The 21,506-nt window shown below is 30.9% G+C and overlaps 1 protein-coding gene across 1 annotated transcript; it reads left to right on the top strand.

Annotated features, from left to right (window-relative positions):
* The first annotated feature begins 6,488 nt into the window (after positions 1-6,488).
* On the top strand, positions 6,489-12,951 carry LOC115986990 (receptor-like protein 13). The gene is made up of 6 exons (XM_031110429.1): positions 6,489-7,125; positions 7,305-7,463; positions 9,163-9,237; positions 9,368-9,514; positions 10,326-10,472; positions 10,551-12,951. Exons 1-6 carry the CDS (start codon positions 6,744-6,746, stop codon positions 12,668-12,670), a joined length of 3,030 nt encoding a protein of 1,009 aa, XP_030966289.1. The 5' UTR covers positions 6,489-6,743; the 3' UTR covers positions 12,671-12,951.
* The last annotated feature ends 8,555 nt before the right edge of the window (positions 12,952-21,506 follow it).

Below are 21,506 nucleotides of genomic sequence, written 5' to 3'. Positions count from 1 at the left end.
ACTTGCCACCTCTGTGATTGTAAATTGTTTTTATAATATTATTTGTCTATGTAAACTCTTGGTCATAAGGAAAATTCTATCCTAATAAGTATTATGTTCTTGGAAAATGTTTCGTCGTGATGGGTTGCCGATGCCATGGACATTATTTGAGGAGACCTAGACTCAACAAAAGACCAAAATATCAATTGTCATCTCTTAACTCGTATTTATTGCCTTCTTGGAAAAAATTTTCATAATAAATTTAGTCTATATCACTAGTATAATTATGAACTATGCATTATTTGAGATAACTTACACCATGACAATTGAACAAAGCGCCAATTATTTTATAAATCATATCTTTTGCCTTTTTGGAAACCCTTTCATAGTGAATACTAGTCTATATCACTATTATTATGAATTTTGAATTATTTGAGATAACTTGGGTCATGACAGTTGAAGAAAGCAACAATTGTCCTTTCTTAACTTATATTTATTGCTTTCTTGGAAAGTCTTTCCACACACGCACAATGTAAGTCTATCATTATCCTTGATCACAATACAAGTGAAAAAATTGTGCGACCTAAATGGTGTATTTCTTACACTACTATCTAATATCTACAACATTTATGATTTTTTCCTTGGGTTTTTAAGATTTCTCTTTTCTTTGGAAAATATTAAAAATATTACGCATTTTAGTACATAAACTTTTTTAAATTAATGTGGTAATTAGTGTGATTGATGGATTTTAAAATTTTAATTAATGAGTGTTTGAATTTAGAAAAATCTCATTTAGCAAATATGATGAGGCCTCATCATTTAATAAAATTAAAAATTTCTTAGAGATGCCTTTTGGGGGAAGAAACTAAAGCCACATTTGCTAGCAATGTTTTAAATTCTGAAAATCCAGGGTATTTTCCTTTTGTGATGACCTCTATTTATTTATTCAAATATCATTTATATATCATTATTAAATTTTATATTGTAACTTTGCTTTTAATTTCATTTTCTTGCTTTTTGATATACGAAGTTACTAATTATATTTTTAAATTTAAGTTTTCTAACATCTACCTTTAACTTATTTTTTAAATGATTTTTAATTTACCTTAAATAAAGTGATACACAATGAAAGAAAATTGAAATCTAATTTCCAAATTTGATTTTGGTATTGAGAGAGATACCATTTGGTGTGTGGTCATGTGAAAGATTGGATGGCACAATCCATTGTGTGGAAGAGAGACATAAAAAATTGAAATCTCAAGTCGTTATAAGTAATTAACGTTAATGATAATTTGATGCATTCATATAATTTTATTTTTGTTAAAAAATTTAGGATTTCAAATGAATTGGGCTTTAATTAATCCCACCATTTTAGAGGCTTTCTTGAAGTGACGAAACTCACATTTTTTTTAATTATAAAAATAATTATAATTTAAAATTTTTGCGGCCCTAGGCAATGGCTTAAGTGGCCTTTGCCCAAGGGCCAACCCGGCTCATTGTGCCAATATTTTTTTTTTATTTTTTCACATTGGAGATACATCCTTATTTATTTTTAAAATATTTATAGCATTTTCACCTCTTTGGTGAGAGCACATATTCTTTTAGTCTTTTTCCTTTTCACAATGAAAATGAATAATTTTTTCCCACCTTTTATTTTCTATTGAAAAGCAGATTCCATGGTGGTTGGTGTAAAGATATAATGTTAGTCAAAGTCTTCAAGTCTTGTGGTCTAGGTTTGGAATTCATAATACGAAATAGACTAGCATTTACCATGAAAAACTTTCCAAGAAAGCACTGGATACGAATTTATAGAGGTAGTTGATTTGTTGAGACCTAAGTCCTTAGCATTTAGTGGAGTAAAAGTCTTCACAATTGCCCCAAAGTCTTTGGCCTTCATTTTCTTGAGTGTAGGTATTGTCAATTAATGCAAAGCTGGTACCAATAGATTAGTCATAACTACATTTTCCAAGATAGTACCATTCAAACCAAAGACTTGGGCCTCTTCTTGAGTAGGACCTAACTGTAAAATTACAGACCAAAGAAAATAAATCACCTGAGTAATACCAATGCTATGGCTAGTCATCGCTACGTACAAAACATTTTCCATGAAAGTAATATTGAAATCAAAGTTTCCGGCCTCTTCTTGAGTGTGTGTCTTCTCAAATAATGCAAAAACTCTAAACCATTGAAACCAAAGTTTTTGGCATCTTCTTGAGTTAGGGCATTCTCAAATGATGCAAAGTTTAAAGGGTCTGGTTAATATATGCCCTTATGGCATACATTAACAAATCCGTTTTTGAAAAAAATTTATCGAAAATTAAAAAAGCTGTCAAAACTTCTTCAATTCTCGATAAATTTTTTTTTCCAAAAATAATATACTATTGTGTGCTCTCAGAGTACATGTTAGTAAAATCCAAGTTTAAAATACCAATGCTATGAACTAGTCATCGCTATGAAACTTTTCCTATGAAATTAAAGCACCATTGAAACTTAACGAAGCACGGACAAATCATGTATGGGATTGACAAGACAACACAAAATTTTTCTTAAAAAAATAAGACATGAGTACGGTAGGACAAGCCTATAAAAAATTATAAAATACAATACATTTTTATTTATATTCTCTATATATTATTAAGCATTTATATTTTATATAATCCTAATATATATCAAATTAAGCATTTTTATTGATATTTTGTTTGCCTGCAAAGTATCTTCATATAGATATATTTTGATTTAGTATATATTTATGAATGTATTGATATTAGCACTATATTCAAGATGACAGATTATGATTCTACTTTGAAAGAGTATTCAATTCTTTTTGTTTTTGTGTCCCGACTGTGTTCTGCATTTTTTTTTTTAATTTTTAAAAATGACATAGTTGGGAAAGAGTACTGGATACGAAAGTAATGGTACGAGCTAGTCATCATTAAACATTTTTTCAAGAAAGTAATGGATACGAAACTTGGAAAGCACCATTGACACTAAATTTTTTGGCTTTGGAGTTGAGCCAAGTCTTCTTTAGTATTTTCTCAACAAAAAACACAAGTCTTCTTGAGTAGGACTTGATTGAAAAATTAAATCCAAAAGATATAGGAGTAAGTCAATTAAAGTATTTATTTATCAGAAGAAAGTGAATTATCTTTTTGGGGAAACTACTTTAAAAAATCTTAGGGGCCGTTTGGTACATGTATTTAAACAAATGCTTTCAGTTTTTAAACAACATTACACATATTTTCACACACTTTTTCACTAACATGTATTTCTAAAATATACAAACAACATTACTAAAACAACGCTACCTAACGGCCCCTTAGATTTTAAACTTTAAAGTGTTTTATTTATTTAAGTTTGTTGTTTAAACTTTGAAGTGCATGTTTCATATAAAATTGTGAGCTTAACTAATATGTCCCATTTATAAGTGTGGTGTTCATTTTTTTTTTTTTTTAACGTACTTTCCCCAATCTTTTCTCCCACCTTTTTAGTTTATATTAATAAAATAGAAAAATATTATCAAAGTCGTGGGTGAAAAACTCACCATATGGATGCCAACTCCTAGTTTAGGTCTTCTCAAGTATTTTCAAAGAAAGCGTATGAAGAGTTTTTTTTTTTTTTTTTTTTTTAACGTTGCATTTGAACATTTTTTAAGATTGAACAAAACTATAAGTATAATACTTAGATGTTCGCTTCTTTGTTCCTTCTTAAGATTTTATATATACCTTAACATTAAAAATACACTTTCATCTATAAAAAAATAAAAAAAAAAAAACAAAAAAAAAAAAACTACATGGCTAAATCTTAAGAGAAGAACATATAGAGACGAACCTAGCCTTAGATGCGGGCGAACGGGCGGGTGGGGGCATGGCCCCTCCCAAATTTTGAAAAAAAATTCTTAGTATGTTTGTACGCAAAGAAAATTTTCAATTTGCCCCAAAACATGCAATCTTGGCCCTCTCCCTCCAAAAAAAATTATAAATTGGCCCATGAAATCCAAAAGTATATGTTCTATTCTATCCCTTTGCCCAGCTGCCTAAAGAATAATTACAATAACCTTTGGATAATAACAAAAAAAAAAAAATTAAAGCACAAATTTGGTCCAAAGAAACCCAATTGCCCAAAAAATAATATGAATTACCTGCTGACAAAGAAACCCAGTTGCCCCAAAAATAACATGAATTACTTGGAGAAAAACTAATATTGACAACAAAAGTAAAGAACAAATTTGAGATTATCACATGTATGATTTTCAGTTCACATGGAGTGAACTGTGAAGTGTTTAATGTCATATTTTTTAAGTTACTTTTCAAAAAGATTTTAGTTGTGTTAGCTATAATAATAATGTTTATTTTTTTATTAAAAAAATTATATAATGAGTTTACGGTAATAAATTGTTTGGTAATGTTACTTTTTAAGAAATGAGAGAAATTTGTCAATCTTATGTCAAAATATTATTTAAATGGTCAGGTAGATGTAGGATAAATTCCTTATAATTATTTATTGACTTTTCTAATATTCAGGAAGAAATGGAAATTCCACTCAAGAGAGAGAGAGATTATTTACAAGATTTTGTTTTCTATTGCCTTTTTTTTAAGATCATGGAAAAATAATGTTCAATTTTGTTTTTTTTATTAAGAAAAATTCAAAATAATTTAGAAGCTCATATTAAAAATGCAGTATTGTCAACATCTAGTTTGATGTCTGAATTTCTAAAATCCATCAAATAAATTTTTGAAAAATCACCATATATAAAATTGGTAATAGTTCATATAGAATAATCTAGAATTACCACGAATATATTATGATGTTAATAAACACAATGCAATTGGACAAGCTTATGTTAAGTTTGGTCTATACCAACTTAATTTTTTATATATATATTTTTTTTATATTTTTGGCCCCCCTCATTTCTGAATCCTGGTTTTGCTCTTGAGAACATATACTTAAGGAACAACATTTAAGTACTGTATCTAAATTTTATTCTTTTAAAATATATATATAGACATTTTTCCATCAATTAGGAATATTATGTAAAATAGTAAAAGGAAAATTTGAAGCTTTAACCAACACGCTATGCATTATTAGAGCAATTGTTCCCCCCACCCCAAAAAAAAAAAAAAAAAAGACAATCAATTGTTTCACTGTGACGTGGACCGGTTTATAACAGTATATATAAGTAGGATGCTGGTGGCGGTCTATTTTATTTGGGCAAAATTTGCCAAACAGTGAAAATTTTGAAAAATTTTAGCCGGCCAGCACGCGTCCAAACTTATTTAGTTAGTTAGACTATTTTTGAAAGTCGAGTTTGGCAAACTCGACTTTGGGCTGGATTACAGACACAATAGTGGCGTTTTTTTTAGTGGCGTTTTCTATAAACGCTGCTATAGCCACTAAAAAAACGCCACTATAGTGTGTGTTTTCAAGCCCAAAGTCGAGTTTGCCAAACTCGACTTTCAAAAACAGTCTAACTTACTAAATAATTTTGAACACGTGCCACACGCCTAATTTTTTCCTAAAAATGGTCTGTTTGGCAATTTTTTCCATTTTATTTGCAATACTGTGTAATGCTATTTTGCATGGACATCGAGATGGGTATGGGTACGGGGTGCGACAATTCTTGAAAAATAAGAGTACAATGTGTTAGGTGTTAGACAATTAATTAATATTTATATTTAGGTATATTTTAAAATATTTTTAGACATAATTTTTGTTTATTTTAGGTTTTAAATTAAGTAATAACAGCAAAAAAGTACAATAACACCCAATGAAGTACAATTCTCCATAGTAGAGCACTTGAATTGCCTGATTCACTAGTGGAAAACTATCAATCAATCTATTAGTACTCATTTTATGTACAATATTTAAATTTAATAAACAAACAAATTGTACCCAGTCACAACAAATGCCAAACAAAAAAACAAATGCTAAACAAAAAAACACATAAACTTATAAAACCCAGAAAACCAAAAAATATGGTCTAAAAGAGGCTTGTACCAAAAGTTGTTTCAATTTGGTCAAAGAAATAAAATATTTCAATATCATTTCAAAATTATGGTTAATTTTATATTATATATATATATATACACACATATTTAAAAGTCTTTATTATAATTATAATTTTATTTGTCTCACATAATATATTTTAATAATAATTATACGTAGATTTTTATTTTTTATTTTTTCCTAAATAAGATACACCAATTGTTAGAATGTTAAATAGAAAAAATATAAAATAAAAAAAATTAAAATTTAAGGCTAAAGCCTACAATACACGGCTGTGTCGGTAGACAAGAGACAGTTTTGAAGAGTTGAAACGGTTTATTCAAAACTTTGAACTTTATTAGAGAGTTATTCACAACTTTGTATGGGACCACACCATACAGGCTGGCCGGACAAAAAACAATGAATAGGCTCATAAAAACAATTTCTTTCTTTCGCTTTATTTTCAGTATCATATAAAGTAAATTACCTTCTGGCACCTTTTTTTATTTAGAAAAAATCGTCATCATAGTTGGGTGGAAAGACACCATGATGCAAACTGTGAAGACTTAGTCCAAGTCATGTGAAATAATAGATGTAACTTGTTGCTTTTGGAAAAAGCACAAGATATGATTTGAGAAATTTGTTTGTGTAGTGGGTATATATAGGAGAATGGTGGTAATGTTATTTCAACTCAAAACCTATTTTGCTTTGAAGTTTAAATCAGAGCTGTGCAAAAACTTTGTTAGTCTTATTGTTATAGAAAATCAGAAAAAGAAAAAGTAATGGAGTTGCAGGGACGTTATTGGTGGTGGCCGGTGGTGTTAGTTTTGGTTCATTTTGGTATGAATGGGTGCTTTGGTTGCTGGGAGCAAGAGAGAATTGCTCTCTTGGAACTTAAAGCTTCCATTGTCAACTACACCGATGAATATTATTTTCCTCATTGGGACTCAGTCGACAAAGAGAGTGATTGCTGTGAGTGGGAAAAAGTCAAGTGCGACATCACTATTAGCCGTGTAATCAAACTTGCTCTTAATAATACGATTTATTGGAGTGGAGAAAGTGGGGGAGGTTGGTACTTTAATGCCTCTCTGTATCTTCCATTTGAAGAGTTCCAGTACCTCGATTTGAGTTCAAATTCCATTCTTGGATGGATCCCAAATGAAGGTACTAAGTTTATATCTTAAAAAAAGTAGGTAATATTTGTCAATATTTTACTTTTTTCTATTACCTCTTTGTTTTTTTTAATGGACGTGAAAAAAATTAGTCGCATGTTAGAATCATTTTATACTGTTTTGTGGGAATATATAGTTGCCGACATGCAAATTGAAGCATCTAAATTGCAGGTTTTGAAAGATTCTTTACGTTGGGCAAGCTGGAAGTGCTTCACTTGGGTGATAATAGTTTTAATAACAGCATTTTACAATCCTTTAGTGGTACTATTGCTTCGCTCAAGGAACTACATTTGGATTTCAACATTTTGAATGGATCAATCCACATCCAAGGTAAAATTATCATTAATTAATTTGCAAATGAAGATTAGAAGAGTGTTTCATGCTTAATGAGAATGTAATATTTTTTTATTCCTCTCCTATATCGATCATTGAGATTTATATAACTAAATTTCACCTTTTTTTTCCGTTAGTTCTTTTAAATGTTTGTCTATGGAACTATAGTTCCTTTAAGAAAAACTAAATTACCGGCCATTTATATTATTGGGAAATGTTAGTGGGCACTTTCACCTAATTAAAAATTAGTATAAATTAATGAAGTGACTGAAAATATTACTTAAATGACAAGTGAAATTTATTAAATTAGTTTTATTGGCTCTACATCTTAAAAAGTTAGTAAAAAATTTGACATCAATTAAAATGATTTGATATAAGGTTATTTCTTAAACTACCCCATATTGATAGACCTCTTCTTTAAAATATATGTGTGTGTATATATATATATATATATATATATATATATTGTTAGACATCTTAAGACTCCATAACAATTAATTATTAATAAATTTAAGACAAATAGTATGACAATCGTTGGACAGTTTGGCCGACAGGCCTAAGGCGTCGGATTTTACTATTTTAGGCACTGGTCTGAAAGTCTATGTTCAAATCCCACTGTGAAATTTTGCGTAGCCTGTTATATTTATTTCTTAGAAATTTAAAGTCCCGTTTAATGAAAAATTATACCTTGCATTGGGTATACTATTAATAGGGTTATTATACCCTATTAAATGCAAAGATTCAAATGATTGAATTCCGTGCTTATTTATTGCCGTGATTCCTAGGAGGTGTATGGAAATGTCATGGATGATTGGATGCTTAGGTAACAATCTTAGATAATGTGAAAAAAAAAAGTGTGACTTGGCATTCCAAATGAAGAAAAAGAATAGGTAACAATAAGTTAGTAATAAAGTTTGGAACTTTGCTTTTTGATAAGTGATAAAATTTGGAACCTAGCATGTCATAAATTAGAAAAACCATTCTAATAACCCATGAGAGCTCTTGAAGTTGAAACACTGACAAAATTTAGGGGGAAAATAGGTAAAAATGACAAACTATTATATGACGACATAAATTTAAAGAAAAAACACACACACGCATTCACATGCCCTTTTTATTTTGGGTAAATAAGGATAACAAAAACAAGCCCAGTGGGTCAAGTTATAGGTCAAGTCATCAAATATAGAACAATTAGACTAAAATATTAGCAGTCATTCAGTTATATAATATAATGTTAGTCAATGATGACTCTTTTTTTAAGCTGACTAATTAAGTATTATTAAATGATCCAAAGTCCAAATTATCTTCATCCTCTAACAAAACAGAATGGATGAATGAGATAGTTAAGAGGAATAATTTTAGAGACATAACCAATCACACATTTAATTTTACAATTTACTAGGTTGTGTCACTGTGAATGGTGGATATTTTCTACTTTATGCAACTCACTACTTCATGCAAACCACTCAAACTCACATAAGTCAGCAAATTATGAAATTGGATGTGGGAGTGATTGTCTACAAGAAGTCCAAACAGTATGTACAAGAAACCCAAACAGCTGGCAAATGGAAATGAACATTACAATCCTTGTTAAAAAAATGAATTTAAGATTCTCAAATTGAAATTCAACCTTTAATCTAGACAAATTGAACTACTAAAATCTACAATCTTTTAATTAATTTGTTTTTTCATGTAGACTTCAAAGCATTTAACAACTTGGAGGAGCTCTACTTGGGCGGAAATTATATCAATGATTTTGTGACAACGGAAGGTATGAGTATGACAGCTTGTCAAATACATGTTCACGAATTAAAACAAAATCCTTATTTTACATGGTATGCCGTATGCTTAATGAAACTGCAACATTATTTATTTATGAAATATTTTATTTTTCCCTATAGATTCAAACAGCTTAAGTAAGTTGCAAGTCCTAGATTTGAGTGACAACAATTTTAATGCACGAATTCTTGAGTCAGTAGTTGCCTTCCCATCGTTGAAGATATTAAACATTGGAGAAAACAATTTGGAAGGATCGTATACTACTAAAGGTAAGTTATACAATTCTTAGACTCTTATATACACAGTAAGATAATCATTACCAGCATAATTTTAGAAAACCATAACCTATTATAAACTTTTTATAAATATTTTTCATTAAATTTCTTTTAAAAAAAATGAAACTAAACTTGTGTTCCTTAACATTTTAACATTTTAAAATAAATTTCGTATTACATTTTCCAATCCTTTATTATTCTCGAAAATAATTTTGCATCTCTTGCAATTCTAGTTATAATGATTTGGAATCACTTGTTAAAATTCCATAGTCTTCGAAAGAACATAGAGATCTTTTCTAACTCAATAAGTTTATGCACATAGTTCAAGACTAATGGAACTCGAAAAATGATTGTCATGTTTACTTTACCACTTTCTCAAGAAAATAACAAAAGCAGAAGTTTCAGACATTGAAAGTTTATTTCATGCTTTTGAAAACCATATTGTACGGATTTTGGATTTTAGAACAAAAAGGAACGAGTAAAAAGTCGTTATAGAAGCATTTACTTTTAAATCTGTTGACATTCTTGTTATAAAATTCCACCTAAATAGGAAAAATGTCTTTTACTATGGACAAATTATTCAGTTTTCACTCCTCTCACTGATGATGTTGATGATAAAAACAAAGTGGACATTTCTAATTCTTTCTTGGATTTGTTAAACCAAAATCTGTATATATTGCTTTTATTTAAACTTTACATATAGCATGCCACATATCTTGCTAACAGTAGTAACTATTTCATAGCATACCATATTACTAATTTTTTTTTACAATTTCCATGTCTAAAAATTTTATTATTATTTTAGAGTTAGGTGCACTAAACAACCTAGAGCAGCTTTACTTGGATGGTTCATCAATTGATAACAGCTTCCTTCACAAAGTTGGAGTTATGAATTCTCTTGAAGTATTGTCAGTGCGAAACTGTAATCTCAACGGTAGCTTACCTGCACAAGGTAGGTTGCTTTCACAATGATATTTACTTAGGAAAGCTACAATACTAGAATCTAATCGATACTAATCTCATTTTACAGGCTGGTGTGAACTTAGGAAGCTCCAAGAGATAGACCTCAGCTACAATAATTTTGAAGGGATACTACCTTCATGTATGGCAAACTTTACATCACTTCAAGTATTGGATCTCTCTAACAATCACTTCACCGGGGACATTACACACTCCCAACTACCAAGTTTGACATCACTTCGAGTATTGGATCTCTCTAACAATCACTTCACCGGGAACATTGCCCACTCCCAAATACCAAGTTTGACATCACTTGAGCACCTCTCTCTGTCAAATAACGACTTCTTGATCCCTGCCACAATGTCCACCTTTTCTAACCTCTCAAATCTTAAGTACTTATTAAGTGATGACAATAAAATTGCCTTTGAACCTAACTCTCATACTTGGATTCCAACCTTCCAATTACAGTTTTTGAGTCTTTCTAACGGACTCAATGTCAATGGCACAACTCCTAGATTTCTTCATTACCAATATGAGTTGGTAGTGATTGATCTCTCTCACAATAATTTGGTCGGAAAGTTTCCCACTTGGTTGCTAGACATCAATACAAAAATTGAGTCCTTTTTCTTAAATAATAACTCTTTCACGGGGCCTTTCATGCTGCCATATGATATTTGTCACAACATTAGGAACATAGATATTTCAGATAATCACTTACAAGGTCCAATCCCCATTAATTTTGGTTTAATTTTTCCAAATTTAGAATATTTAAACATGTCTAAAAATGCATTTCAAGGTAGTATACCTTCTTCTTTGGGGAAATTGGTTTTCTTACGATTTCTAGACTTGTTTGAGAATCATTTATCAGGAACAATACCAATGTATTTTGGAATGGGCTGCCACAACTTAGAATTTCTCAAATTGTCATATAATAACTTCAGCGGCCAAATATTTCCCACCAATTTCAATATAACTAATTTATCTGAGCTACTTTTGGATAACAATCACTTCTCGGGAATGATCCCAAAGAGCATCTCAAAATTAAATCATCTTCTGAAAATTGATTTTAGTAATAACCATTTTTCAGGCATGCTTCCAACGTGGTTGGGGAACATGTCTCATTTAATGGAACTTGTTATGGCCAAAAATCAACTTGAAGGTCCTATTCCAGTCGAGTGGTGCAAAATTGTTGAACTTTCATTTCTTGACCTTTCCGAGAACAATCTATCCGGCTCTATTCCATCTTGCTTCAATTCATCATATATAAGATCAGTTTATCTGAATAAAAATTGGTTGAGCGGTCCAATTCCATGTGCGTTCAAAAACAACTCAAATCTAGTTACATTAAATCTTCGAGATAACCTCCTAATTGGTAACATTCCCGATTGGATCGGCAACCTCTCATCCTTGAGCATTCTTCTTTTGGGAGAAAATCATTTAGAAGGTAGGATTCCAAATCAATTATGCCATTTGCAATACTTAAACTTGCTGGATCTTTCCTACAATAAATTTTCAGGTACAATACCACATTGCTTGGGAAACATTACTTTCGTGGCATCCAACCAAAAGCCTATTTTTAGAGGTTCCTGGGCACGGTTTTCTCAGTACCAAATTAGAATGCCATACTTGAAGACAAAATCAACAAATATGAAAGACTGGAATCATAGGGGTTATTTTGTGATAGTTGTAAGGGAGACAGATGAAGCAGAGTTCACAACAAAGAATAGAATTGACTCCTATCATGGAGACATTCTCAACTACATGTTTGGAATTGACCTTTCATGTAACAAGTTAGTAGGTGAAATCCCACCTCAACTTGGAATGATGAGCACCATCCGGGCAATGAACTTATCACACAACAAATTAACTGGACCAATACCTACAACATTCTCAAACTTGAAGCTAATGGAGAGTTTGGATCTTTCCTACAACAATTTAAGTGGTAAAATTCCACCTGAGTTGACCGAAATTACCTTTCTAGCAGTCTTTAGTGTGGCACATAATAACTTATCAGGTACAACACCAGAAAGAAAAAATCAATTCGGGACTTTTGATGAAAGTAGTTATGAGGGTAACCCTCTTTTGTGTGGACCTCCATTACATGATTGCACCAAAATTGGACCTCCGTCTACAATGCTAGTGATGCGGAAGATGGTGGTAGTTTCATTGACATGGCTGTCTTCTACATAAGCTTTGTGGTGGTTTACATAACAGTGTTGTTGGGACTCGTTGCAGTTCTCTACATAAATCCTTACTGGCGTAGGGCGTGGTTTAACCTCATTGAGGTGTGCATTGACAATTGCTACTATTTTGTTATGGTTCATTGCCATAAGTTGTTCAATTTCAGGCTTGCATAGCTCTGCATTTTAATGGTTACATGTACGTGTGTCTCTTCCTAGTGGATTTTGAATCTGAAGTTTGAACTTTGAATAAATATTTCAGTTGTGTAAACTAGTAAGTTGCCCGTGCGATACACGGATAATATTGTAACATTTTATGTAAGATAAGTTTGGAGAATGTTGTACATATATTATACCATAATTGTTATGAACTTTTTGTTAGTAATGAGTTCATTATAAGAAGTAACAAAAGCTAAACAAAATAATGAAGAAAAGATGAAATTTAGAATAAAAATAAAATTAAAAAAAACCTTAATGAACCAAATGCTAAAATCCTTGATTCATACATTATTGAAATTCATAGAAAAGAAAGCACACACAACATATAGATCATTATACAATCATCATTAAACCAAAACTCAAAAAAAAAAAAAAAAAAAAAAAAAAAAAAACCCAAAACTCAATTTGTTGTAGGAAAAAAGTCAATATGTTCTCTTTATTGAAATATCAAGAGACTTACTCGAGAAAGAAGCTTTGGAGTCTAAAGAATGCAGATTGAATAGTTGTGTTATTTTTCCACTGCAAATTCAATTGCCATTGACTAAATCCCCTCCACCCTACCATTGCACACCCTTAGTCTAATGGTCACTTCATAAGTATTAATGTTTGTAGGGTATGGGAGGTAAGAGCTGAGGTTTAAGTTTCCAATAGAGAGATTTACACATATATACATTTAACTTTGGCTAGAGTAGAATTTCTATCTTGTAAAAAAAAAAAAAAAAAACCTCCACCCTAAATGATAACTGGTTGATCCCTATAATCCAATTTATGATTTACAGCAGGTTTAGCTTCTGTTTATTTTGAAAATATCCTAGCATACTCAAGCCATATGCTAAAATTAAACAATCTTGAAAGGACAATGACAATGAGACTTTTACACTACAATAAACAATTATCGACTTCTCAGTTCTAGACTTCAAGCATCTTTTGAAAATCGATATACACAGTAACACAACCTATAAAAGAATTGTATCTTGTATCAAAAAAAAAAAAAAAAAAAAAAAAAAAAAAAAAAAACACAGAATCTCACGATCTTAACCCTACCGATTGTAAGTGAAGAAATGAATTTTTGAAAGTAACAAAAGATAGCTTGAACTCATACGTGTCAAGGCCACTTAATGTGCAATGGATAGCCACTGGCTACAACAAAAGATCACAAAAGCAATAGGTTTCTTCCATTGGCCTGGTGTTTTAAAAAATTGTGAGTATGGAAACAAAATTTGAGAGTAGTAGTAGGTTTGGAAAATTAACTATTAAAGGTTTTTTTTTTTTTTTTTTTTTTTTTTTTTTTTTTTTTTTTTTTTTTGAAGAGAAAGAAAGAGAATGGAGGCATATAGTCAAAGTTGAGAGGGGAAGGCAAAGCGTTAGAGAGAGAGGTTGAGGAGTCGGAGTCAAAGGTTTAGAAAATTCTACGTTAATCATTATTGCAGAGTTTTGATAATGTACATAACGTGAAAACAAAAAGGCAAAAACCAAAACATCATTTTGGAGGCAAGCTGTGATTAATGCATCTACACAATCATAAATGCAGAAACTTTTTATATAACTAACGTAAAAACTTGCCGTACCCAAAAAAAAGACTAACAGAGGGAGACTTTGTTTATGAGATGTTTGTATGTAAATTCATCACCGTAAAATAATAAGGATTCCCATAGAATAAAATAAAATAATAATGATTATAGTAAATAAAAGATATGGATTTGTGTAATTTAGGCAACAGAAATGCTAGAAGATTATCTATCCCGATGTCATTAGTTATTAGTATCCCTTTTTATTAAAAAAAAAAACTGAAACATTTGGTATACTAAAAGACATGAAGAAGAGAGAGAATTGTGGTGTAAACTCAGTCAATTAATGGGTGAATTGGATGATTGTAGAGAAACTTCATAGGAGGTGCCACTTGGCAAAAGCTTAGACCCTCACTCAATGAGGTCTCTGCTTTTATATATATATATATATATATATATATATTGATTTTGAATTTGGCTATGTTATTCTAATTATGAAGATTGTGTCTTTTAATATTAGACCCCTGTCAAAACATTGTATTTAACCAATTTTAAGTCCAAGTGTTATACCTATTATGAAAGATTTAGGTTAAACACATAATCATCAATATCATGCATGTACGAAAATTTAAAAGATACAAGATATGACCTAGGAAACCAATGAAACAAAATAGTTTCGAAGGAAAAACATGGGGGAACTTGACCTTATAAATCCGATTGAGGTGAACAATAATTAAAAAAAAAAAAGCTAAAAATTGAGACTCACTTGACATTACAATGGGACCCACTTTAGGAGAAAAAATAAACTAAAAAGTAAAAGAAGCGATTTTTTCTCAAATCCCAAAAGCAACCAAAGATAAAAAGGCATTTATCCAACAAGCTCCACATGGTAATATGAACAACTATATACTCATGATGTCAAACAAAAAGGCCACACATATGTGAATTCACATACCTTTTGATATATATATATATATATATATAATCACTCGGTAGCGCTAATTTCTTTCTTTATTTATTTGCTTATCCATAAATCCAAAAAAAAAAAAAAAAAGTATAAAAATTGTTCTATTCTCCAAAGTTTGAACTAAACCTGAACTTCTAATCATGTAAAACTATGTAAATCTACTGCACAGAAGCATAGAAATAGAGGGACACCTAGGGTACGTTTGATACACTGAATGAGGATTACGATAGAAACTGTAATTTTTATTACTAGGAATAAAATGTGTTGTAATGTAATAACTAAACCTATTCATTAGTTTGGTTGTAAGTTATAACATTAGAATGAAACTTAACATTTATTTTTGGAAATTTCTTACTCATACAATTATATTTCCTATAATTTATTATTTTTAAATTTGAGAGAGATATGTGTTATTTTTTATGATTTTTTTATTTTTATAATTATTAGATGTATATGGAAAGTTTGTTTACCTGGAAATATATTAAGTTTTGAAATTATTGCACTTACAAAGGAATAGCTAATAAAACCTTTTAAAGATGAATTGTTATTCTTCATTTTGAAGAATAGCTATTTATAAGGAATGATTATTCCTTGTAATAAAAATATAACCAAATTAAAGAATAACTAAACCATAGGAATAATTATTACATTACAGCGCCTATTACAGTCTACCAAACATGCCCCTAAGGATTTTAGGAGGAAAATCAGAGAATGAGAAGAAGGATTTGCCCATTTGGGCATTTCAAGAGAGGGCAAAATCAGAAAAGTGAGAGAGTGAGAGACATACACGTGCCACCGCCGCATAAGCTTTCCCATCTCATATCTCCCTGTGCCATCCCATCTCTCTCCATTTTTCTTTCCAAAACTGTGCATTTTATTATGTGAGCAAACGAATCCCTTTATTTTTCTTAAACCTAAAGATCATGCTGAAAGCGAAGCGCTTTCCTCTCCAATTGCATTACACACGCTGCCGCTTAGGCTTTCTTCAGGCCTTTGTCTCTGTGCCTTATCTTACCAAATATGTACGGATTGCACCGGCACCACACACGTATTTTGCTCAAGCTTATCTCTCTGTTGAGTCTGTCAGAAGAAGAAGATGTATCTTGCTCTTTGCCCACCTCAGACTTGCTTTTCTTTCCCACGCAAAAACATTGAATTTTGGACATTTGTGAACCAAATAAAAGATGTAATGAAAAGGTGAGTTTTGCATTGACTAAACCAAAAAATCACTAAATCACTGTAGATGGAATTTTTCACTTTTTTTATATAGTTAGTAGACATGAGTGGTAAATTTTGAAAACATACCATAATAAATATATGGGTGAAGTAGTATTTAGTCTCTGTCATTTACACCATATTTTAATTTGATATCTAATCTTTAGCTTATTGGTTCTAATTTGAATTTACTACTAGAATTACCTTTTCTCCTATCAATAACAACCCCATAACAATTTGCCACTTAGGATTTGTTATGAAAATATCATGAACATAGCATTTCTCATAACAAAAAAAAAAAAAAATCAATTCAAATATATTTAGGATGAACTACATAAAAAAATAAAAAATAAACGTATTTAGTCCCTATCCTTTATATGGGCAAACACCCAAAATAAAAAATTAGTTTATTACCACATTAATGGAAACAAAATTTTTATTTTGGCTCATGTTAGCAATTTCCATCTAAAGATAATGGCAGGAACCCAATTGACACGAAATGGAAAGGTTAGGGACCAAATTGACACAATTGAAAGATTAGGGACCAAATTGAAATATGATGTAAGGGATAGGGACCAAATAAGTAGTTTATCTTAAATATATTAGATTTTTTTTTTTTTTTTTTTGTTATGAGAAATGCTATATCCACAACATTTTCATAATACTTTCACAATAAATGCTAAGTGGCAGATTGTTATAAGTTGTTATTGGTAGAGCAAAAAAGTAATTCAATGGTAATTTTAAATTAGAACTAATAAAAACTAACCGCTTATAATTTATTGTGAAAGTGTTGTGAAAAAATTATGGATGTATGACTTCTCTTTGGTCATAATGAACGTCATTTTGTATAGGTATCCTTTTTTTTTTTTTTTTGCTAGGTAATTTGTTGTTGCGGGGATCGAATCCTCGAGTTAGCGAACACATAAGGTACCGGGTACCACTCAGACAACTAGGCCTGATGGTATTTTGTATAGGTATCCCTAACACCATTCTTTCTCCTTTGTACATAAAGATGTAATGAATAAATTTGGCTTTGCAATTGTTATACTATTGGCTACTTGGGCCAATAATTTTTCTCCCTTGAGGTCCGTCCTTATTTCATAATATTCATAGTATTTTCAGTTTTTCACATCTTTGGCGAATGCTCCTGGGCTAGTCCCTTGGGGACAGGCTCACCTCACGTTCAATACCCTCCTGTTTTCTCCATTTTTTAAATAGATGAAGGACACGTGTAAATGAAGCAATCCAAAGGCCAAAAAAAAAAAAAAAAAAATCCACAAAGCAACTTTTCTTTCATTCTCTCTCCATTATTCTCTCTTCGTCTCTCTTTCTCTCAACTCTCTCTAGAACTCCAGAATTGAGCACCAAAGGTGTTTCTCTTTCTCATTAAATTGTGACTTGCTCCTTCCTTCATCTTCTACACAAAGACAAATTCCCTTTTGTTTGAATCTTATATTCAGTTTTTTGGGCTTCTGGGCATCATTACTTACAATGGAATCTTATATTCATCTGTAAGAATATATAAATATATATATATATATATATTTCATTTTTAGGTGAGTTCAAGCCAAGCTTTTGCATTTTCTTGAAACCCAAAACAACTATAGACTAGGATTTACCTGCTTTGGTGTTCTTGTGGAACCATTTATGATTGAGTGGTGAGGTTTGGGTTCAATTTCCTTTCCCTGATCTTGTTGGAGATCCCATGGAATATTTCATCCAATGTCCCAATTTCGCCCTTTCTTCTCTGGCAAGCACCGATCTTCTCAAGTAAGGTCTGATCTTGGAGCGTCTGATGCTCAGCTCTGAATAGAGCTAGATGGAGAGAGTAATGGAGATAGTTGATTTTTTTCAGTAATTGCTATAGTACTGGAGATTTGTGCACTACTTTTTGGATTTTTACCATCTTTGTGTAGAAGATGAAGGAAGGAACAAGACAATTTACTGAGAAATACTCAGTTCTGGAGTTCTAGAGAGAGGAAAACGGAGAGAGAGTAAGTTGCTTTGTGGGTTCTTTCTTAGCCTTTGGATTGCTTCACTTACACATGTCCTTCATCTATTTTAAAAAATGGAGAAAACAGGAGGGTATTGAACGGGAGGTGAGCCTGTCCCAGTCCATTGAGTATTTTTTTTATTCCTTCAATGAAAATGAATTATTTTATTCTATCTTTTCGTTTTATTAAAAAAAAAAAATCACTTATGGTGGCGGCCCGGTGGGTGGAAAGATATGATGCTGATGCATGCCAAGTTTTTTTTTAAGGAAAAAGTTTTCATTCACAAAAGAGAAATATTTACATCAAAGAACAAAACTTCTAATGAAGGAGGAGGATCTTCAATCCAAATTACATCATTAAAGATAGATTTAGGATCTTATAGATGTTGGCAGGGGTGACACCAAGTGTAGTTCAGGGTGGTCACATCACATGACCACACTAACTTGAATTTTTTTTTTTAATACACCTTAAAAAAATGAATTTTAAATTAATATGGATCATTGATCACCCTAAAAAAAATAAAAAAATAAAAACTTGAACACTTTAAATAACAATTTGAGTCTATTAAAAAATAAATTAAACTTCTCCAAAATTTTGGTCTGTTGAATGTTGAACAAAAAAATTGCAAAAAATACTATGTTCACAACATTTTTGCAACACTTTCGCAATAAATTCTAAGTAGTAGGTTGTTACTAGTGGACAAAAATAATAATTTCAATGGTATGTTCAAATTAGAATTAGTAAAATCTTACCACCTACGTATGTTCTTTAATCTTGACTTGTATCAACTTAAGCAATGTTTAAAACACTTAAAAGACCTTAAGAGGTTTCTCAAAAAAAAAAAAAGACCTTAAGATGTAATCCTAGACAAGCTTTTGTTCTCAGTTTGCCAACATACAACAAATTTAAAACTTAAACATTTATGACTAAATATTTAGAACCTAACATGTGCCAACTGTCTCATATAATTTTTAATTTTTGTGCCAAGTAAACTATTGAGTGTAAAAATTGAAGAGTTCAAATCTAATTAAATTCTAAATTGGATTTTAATTGGAGTCCAATTTTGCGCGGATCCTTCTAATTTTTTTAATTTTTGTGGCAAGTGAATTACTGGGTGCAAAAACTGAAGAGTCTAAATTTAATTATGTTCTAAATCATATATATATATATATATATATATATATATAATAAGAAATCATTACATATTTTTGAAATGTATGGTTTGAAAAATGTGTAAGCTAATACCATGTATAATTTGAACGGTGTAATTATGATTGATTTTAATTGTACCCGTATATAAGCACGAGGTTACACACTAGTGTGTGTGTGTATGTATATTTATTTATTTATAGCCAAAATTGAAAGAAAATTCAATTAGATTCTAAATTAGAGTCAAATTGTGTGCCTTGTGTCCCATCTAATTTTTAATTTTTTTTGTTAAGTGAATTATTAGGTGCATTCAAACCCCTTCCTGACCTCGCCACTTGCCTCTAGAGCTTTTTTTTTTTTTTTTGGGAGAAAATCTTGCCTCTGAAGCTGGAATGCCTTTTAGGGTGTGTTTGGTAGAGTGGATTTTAGGGAGGATGCAAAAAAATAATAATAAATAAATAAATAAATAAAGGAGAGAAAACTTTTTGGAGAGTGTTTGGTTGGGGGAGGGAGAGGGGAAAATAATGGTGGGATCCATATATTTTCTCTCCGAGTCCACCAAATTGTTTTTTCTCCAAAATTAGGAGAAAACTAAGTGGGGAGAGTTTGATAAATATATGACAAAAATGCTTATTTACATTTACACTTGAGCTTAGTCCAATACGTTGCTTTTTTCTTTTTTTCTTTTTTTGGGTCTAGACATTGGCTTCTTCCCTCTTTTCTTTTTTTCTTCTTCCTAAGGGTAGGCTTTGTCCAACATTGCTCTTCTTTTGCTTTTTTTTTTTTTTTTTTTTTTTGGTTTAGACGTAATTTTTTTTTAATAAATTTGGGTGATTACATTTTTTTTTTTTTTTCATTTGTCATTTTTTTTAATTAGGCATAATTTTTAAATAAGGGTATATGAGTAAATTTACACAAATTCACTTTTTCCATCTCTCCACTTTTTCACTCCCAATCAAACAAAAAGGAGGGAAATTAAATTTTTTTTCATCCTCCCATTTTTCCGCCCTTCCATTATTTTCTATTCTCCCACTTTTCCACCCCTCCAACCAAACAAACCCTTAAAGAGGAGTTTTTGACATATTTAATTTTGCCATATAGATTCAAACATCTTAAGTAAGCTGCAACTCCTATACTTGAGTTGGAACAATTTCAGTGCACGAACTCTTGAGTCATCGGCTGCCTTTCTATTGTTGAAGAAATTAGATCTCTCATTTAACCATTTGAAAGGATCGTTTGCTACCGTTTAACCACTTGGTGCAACCACGACTTCTATGACTCATTTTACTTTGTGTGTGTGTGTCCTTTTGGAAGGCATCTTATATTATTTAATATACTAGTTGTTAACGTGTGTGATGCACATGAAAGTTTGACAAAAAAATATTTATATGATATGTGTTTGATTAATTTAAACTGGGAAAATTGTATTGACCTCCCTTCTAATGTTAGATTGTACAATAACCTCTTTTACTTATGTGCGGCACCTAACGTCCAAGTTCATTTGGGCCTTGGGCCATGAATTAATGATATGGGCCAAGGCAAGGACCTCTTTTACTCTTTTACTCTTTTACTTATGTGCGGCACCTCTTTTACTCTTATCTTTTCCTTCAAAACCTTGTGATATGAGAATCAAAGAAACTGTGCTTGTGCCTTGTGGACTTGTGGTGTTTCATGTTTGTGTTTTTACTGATGAGTGATGAATTGAACTGATTTGGTGATTGTGAATTAAATCTGTGCTGCGGCTGCTGCCTGTGGTGTTTTTTTTTTTTTTTTTTTTTTTTGGGCTTTTTGACT

The sequence above is a fragment of the Quercus lobata genome, chromosome 4, assembly GCF_001633185.2.
Source record: "Quercus lobata isolate SW786 chromosome 4, ValleyOak3.0 Primary Assembly, whole genome shotgun sequence".
In the NCBI taxonomy this organism is placed as follows: Eukaryota; Viridiplantae; Streptophyta; class Magnoliopsida; order Fagales; family Fagaceae; genus Quercus; species Quercus lobata.
Note: the sequence above shows the minus strand (reverse complement) of the source record. Positions and strands in the feature narration are given on the sequence as shown.

Excerpts from the sequence above, each read along its gene's own strand:
- LOC115986990 (XM_031110429.1), top strand. The coding sequence starts at position 6,744 with ATGGAGTTGCAGGGACGTTATTGGTGGTGGCCGGTGGTGTTAGTTTTG. Across the intron at positions 7,126-7,304 it reads TGGATGGATCCCAAATGAAG|GTTTTGAAAGATTCTTTACG; the intron begins GTACTAAGTTTA and ends TCTAAATTGCAG. Across the intron at positions 10,473-10,550 it reads CGGTAGCTTACCTGCACAAG|GCTGGTGTGAACTTAGGAAG; the intron begins GTAGGTTGCTTT and ends CTCATTTTACAG.